Raw genomic sequence first — 3,694 nt, 5'->3', positions numbered from 1 at the left:
TACCGAGATGGACAGCGAACTAATCCAAGTACCCGTCCCAGTTCAATGCAGGATACACTAGCGATATCAAGAAATCCTAAAGGATGGATGCCATGGGGGCATCTCATCTGAGGAGATCATAACTAACAGCTCCAACATTGTATATCATTCGGCCTATGATATGATAGGGTAGCTTGCTTACTTGGACCACACACCGTCACCGTGGAGTGGAGAACTACGGATACCAAACTCCCTGTTTATAGAAACGGAAAGAAACAAACGAGTTACACGACGGTGATCGCATATCGGGGTTGCAGCAGGCAGCAGCTCAGCGGCCGCCGATACTACGGGGCCCGCGGCGTTGCAGCATCAGACAAAGGCCGCGCACTGTTTCAGCTAAGCCTTTGGAGATGGAGGGCCAGGTGACCTGCCGAGGTTGCTTGCAACACCTTCCGACCGGTTGGTTGTACGGACGAATCAGTACTAGTACGAGAATCGGTGGAGCAGTTCATGGCCTGCAGAAGATTCTTCCGATGGTCTCTAGCGGATTGAACATTGGGGACGAAAACTTAGTAGTAACAACAAGGATCATTTCATGGGCTCCAGGTGTTCCCTTTTCAGTGCAAACAAATCACTTCAACATATGGAATCGATGGGTTAGTTCCAGCAAGCAAGAGAATCACCAGATCACACGCCTGACGTACAAACTTGATGCTTTCTAACATGGACTTGCAAGTTGTGTTGGAATCAGACCTTTTTTTTTTTGCTGACCCTAGCTAAACAATAGCCTGCCCTTGTTCACCTCTCAAACTAAAACTATGCCTCCTCGCATCCCATGCACATGCTCAATCCACACAAGGAAACGGGGCAAGGAACCGAAAAAAAGTCAAAACTAACGACAAGAAGAAAAAAAAATAGCAGAAGGATCGATAATCCCCATGGGACTCAGGATCCTCCTCTCCTGAGGGGCATGTGTGTATGTACACCGGCCACCGGGGTGGCCACGTGCTGCTACCACCAACCGGGAACCTTCTTCCCGCCGCCGCCCGCGGCGGCCACTGCGGCGGCGCGCTCGAACCGGGACGCCGCGCACGGGATGGTGATCCCGCCGGGGTGCTCGAAGCCGAACTCCTCCTCGGCCTCCCGCAGCAGCTCCCCGAAGAGCGGGTGGTTGAAGTACACCACGGGGACCACGTACCGCATCGACTCCCCGCCGGGCTCGGCGCCGCCCACGTACACCGCCACCTGCCCCTTGGGCGTGGTGGCCTCCGCGGCGGCGTCCTCCAGCAGCCGGTCCTTGGCGCCGCCGCCCCCGCGCCGGCGCAGTTGCAGCCTCATCCGCCGCGCCAGCGACCGCCCCCACGTCAGCATCCGCGGCGAGGAGGCGTCGTTGTCGTCGCGCTGCACCACGAACTGCTGCTCGTGCTGCTGCTTCTTGGCGCACACCGCTGCAGCCGCCAGGGGGGACCTCTTGCTGTTGGCGCCCCCTGCTGCTTGGAAGGGCTGCAGGCGGAGGTACCCGCGGCCGCGGCGGCGCCGGCGGCGGCAGAGCGCCCAGCGCCAGACGCTGAGCAGCTTCCGGCCGAGCCGGAACCCTCCGTGCCGCCTCGTCAGCATCGCACCGGTAGCTAGAGCGAAGAAAAGGGAGCGCACTCGACCGTGCAAAGCCGCCTCCCGCTTTGTTGCTGTGCTTTGTGTCGTTAGGAGGAGTGGAATAAGCGACGTCCGAATGGCTAATGGCAAAGGGAGCGCGACAGCGCGGGTTATCTTATAGGAGTAGGCCGGAGCTGCTGCGCGAGGCCCTGGCCGCCTGAGCACGAGCGAGCGTGTGGGCGCGAGGCTGGCGGCGGGGCCGCGTGGGGTGCGAGCCGACCGCGCGCTCGGCCCGTGTGGGGGTGCGAGTGATTTCGATCGTTTCGGGGGCGTGATTCCAGCGCGGTTTATTTGGGTGGAACATGGCGTGATTCGCTTCGACGTGGCGAGCCCCCGGGCTCCCTCCCGTCGGTCCCGGTTGTTGGTGGTTTTGGACGGTGTGATGCACACGGTGCGCAGCGTGCTTGCAAGCGGGACGGCTCAACCTCAATCGGTTGGTTTAGTTTTTCTTTCTCGCCAGGGTCCGCGGGGGCATATGTGGCTTAGAGAGTCAGAGGTCTCATCGAGGATTGTACCTTCCGTTTTTTTTGTTTATAATATATATAAGTGGAATAAATCAACCAATGCTAACGTGTTTCAATGAGCATTTGCCAAATTTCATGCATACTTAATGAAACTCTCCGGTTGATTTATTTTTTATTTGACTTGATATACGATGCTCTTGTACAATACATCTACATATCTTCAGGAGTCCATAGAAAGAATATTTGAAATTAGAATGGATGGCACAATGCACCATCTCACGATTCTCACAGTGGACGTGGTTTGGACGGTTGTTCGTTGGACCTTTTCCCTCTGATAAAACTTGCGGCAATCTAGTACGGTCATTTCAAAAAAATTTTGAAGAATTAGCGACGTCCTCATCGGTGGTTGTAAAAGCATCCCTGATGAGCGCACGATAGTTTAGGTCCAAGCCAATGTTCACCAAAAGAGAAGAGCATGCAAGTGTGCAAGTGTACGCGGATGGAAGCGTGTCATCAAAGGCGAGCAACTTGGAGCTTAATCTGTAGAATGGTGCATAAATTTATTCGCCATGCGAGCAGGCAAGTTGCATACCCTGAATGAATCTTCCGATTACATAAATTTTTTATAAATTTTTTATGCATGCTCCAAAGTGAAGTTGGAGGCAATCAGGGGGAGAGGGCTCTCCCGATAAGACTCTGTAAAGCCCTCCCTTCCTCCCCCCACTCTTATCCACTCGCGTCGAATCTCCTTTTCCGTCATCTTCTTTTTCCCGCCTCCTGCGATTCCCCCACACCCCCGCCTCCCAACCGCCTCCTGTGGCGTCCCCACCGTCGGAGCCCCGCCCTAGCCACGGCCCGCAAGCCGGAGCCAACTCCTCCATCGCCAGCACCTCCCTCCCATCCCCGGCGGTGTCCATGCTGTCGGAGCCGCCCCCAACGACCACGGCTGGCGCGAATCGAAGAAGCTCACGTCTTGCCACTCGAGCCTCCCTCCTGTCTCCGACGGCGCCACGACGCTCCCGCCACCAGCCCTACCCAACCGGCCTCCTCCACCACCACGGCGGGCGGAGCCGTTGCCACCCGCTGTCCCGCCCACACACCACCGCCGCCGGTGGTCTGGCAGCCTCCCACGGGCATCCTTTTAGATCCTGCAGCTATAGATGCCCTCCCCAACCCCAAACCCAGAAGCCCTAACCCTAACCCCAAACCCTAATACAAAGGAGAGCTCGCTGGAGTTGAATTTGTCGCTGGCGAAGAAGAGGAGGTCACTGGACCGCTCGTCGGAGAAGAAGAGGAGGTGGTCAAAGTAACAAATGGATTTGTTACTTCATTGAGTGGATGAGGTACTTCTTTGATTTTTTTTTCTTTTTTTCCTAATCTCTCCTCTCCTTCCTTGTATGGTCCATAATGGGAGGCTTCTCGCGTTAAGCTAAAATGAGAGTCCTCGTTTTTAGGGCTCTCGTTTTAGCTTTTGCGAAGTGAAATTGCGTTGGCCCTATCGATAATTCGAAACGGAGCAAAGCGCAGGACGCGGATCCGGTCCCACCTCGCCATCATCTCTCTCCGTAAGCCGCTGCTGCGTGCTGCGAAGTCTACTT

At 56.0% G+C, this 3,694-nt stretch overlaps 1 protein-coding gene across 1 annotated transcript; it reads right to left on the bottom strand.

The window, feature by feature from the left end:
* Positions 1 to 570: 570 nt before the first annotated feature.
* Positions 571 to 1,822, bottom strand: LOC101757474 (auxin-responsive protein SAUR36). The gene has a single exon (XM_004953214.3). The coding sequence runs from the start codon at positions 1,594 to 1,596 to the stop codon at positions 991 to 993; it is 606 nt and encodes a 201-aa protein (XP_004953271.1). The 5' UTR covers positions 1,597 to 1,822; the 3' UTR covers positions 571 to 990.
* Positions 1,823 to 3,694: the final 1,872 nt, after the last annotated feature.

This window comes from Setaria italica, chromosome I, assembly GCF_000263155.2.
Source record: "Setaria italica strain Yugu1 chromosome I, Setaria_italica_v2.0, whole genome shotgun sequence".
Lineage (NCBI taxonomy): Eukaryota > Viridiplantae > Streptophyta > Magnoliopsida > Poales > Poaceae > Setaria > Setaria italica.
Note: the sequence above shows the minus strand (reverse complement) of the source record. Positions and strands in the feature narration are given on the sequence as shown.

Bases quoted from the DNA above. Each gene is read 5' to 3' on its own strand.
- LOC101757474 (XM_004953214.3), bottom strand. From the start codon at position 1,596: ATGCTGACGAGGCGGCACGGAGGGTTCCGGCTCGGCCGGAAGCTGCTC.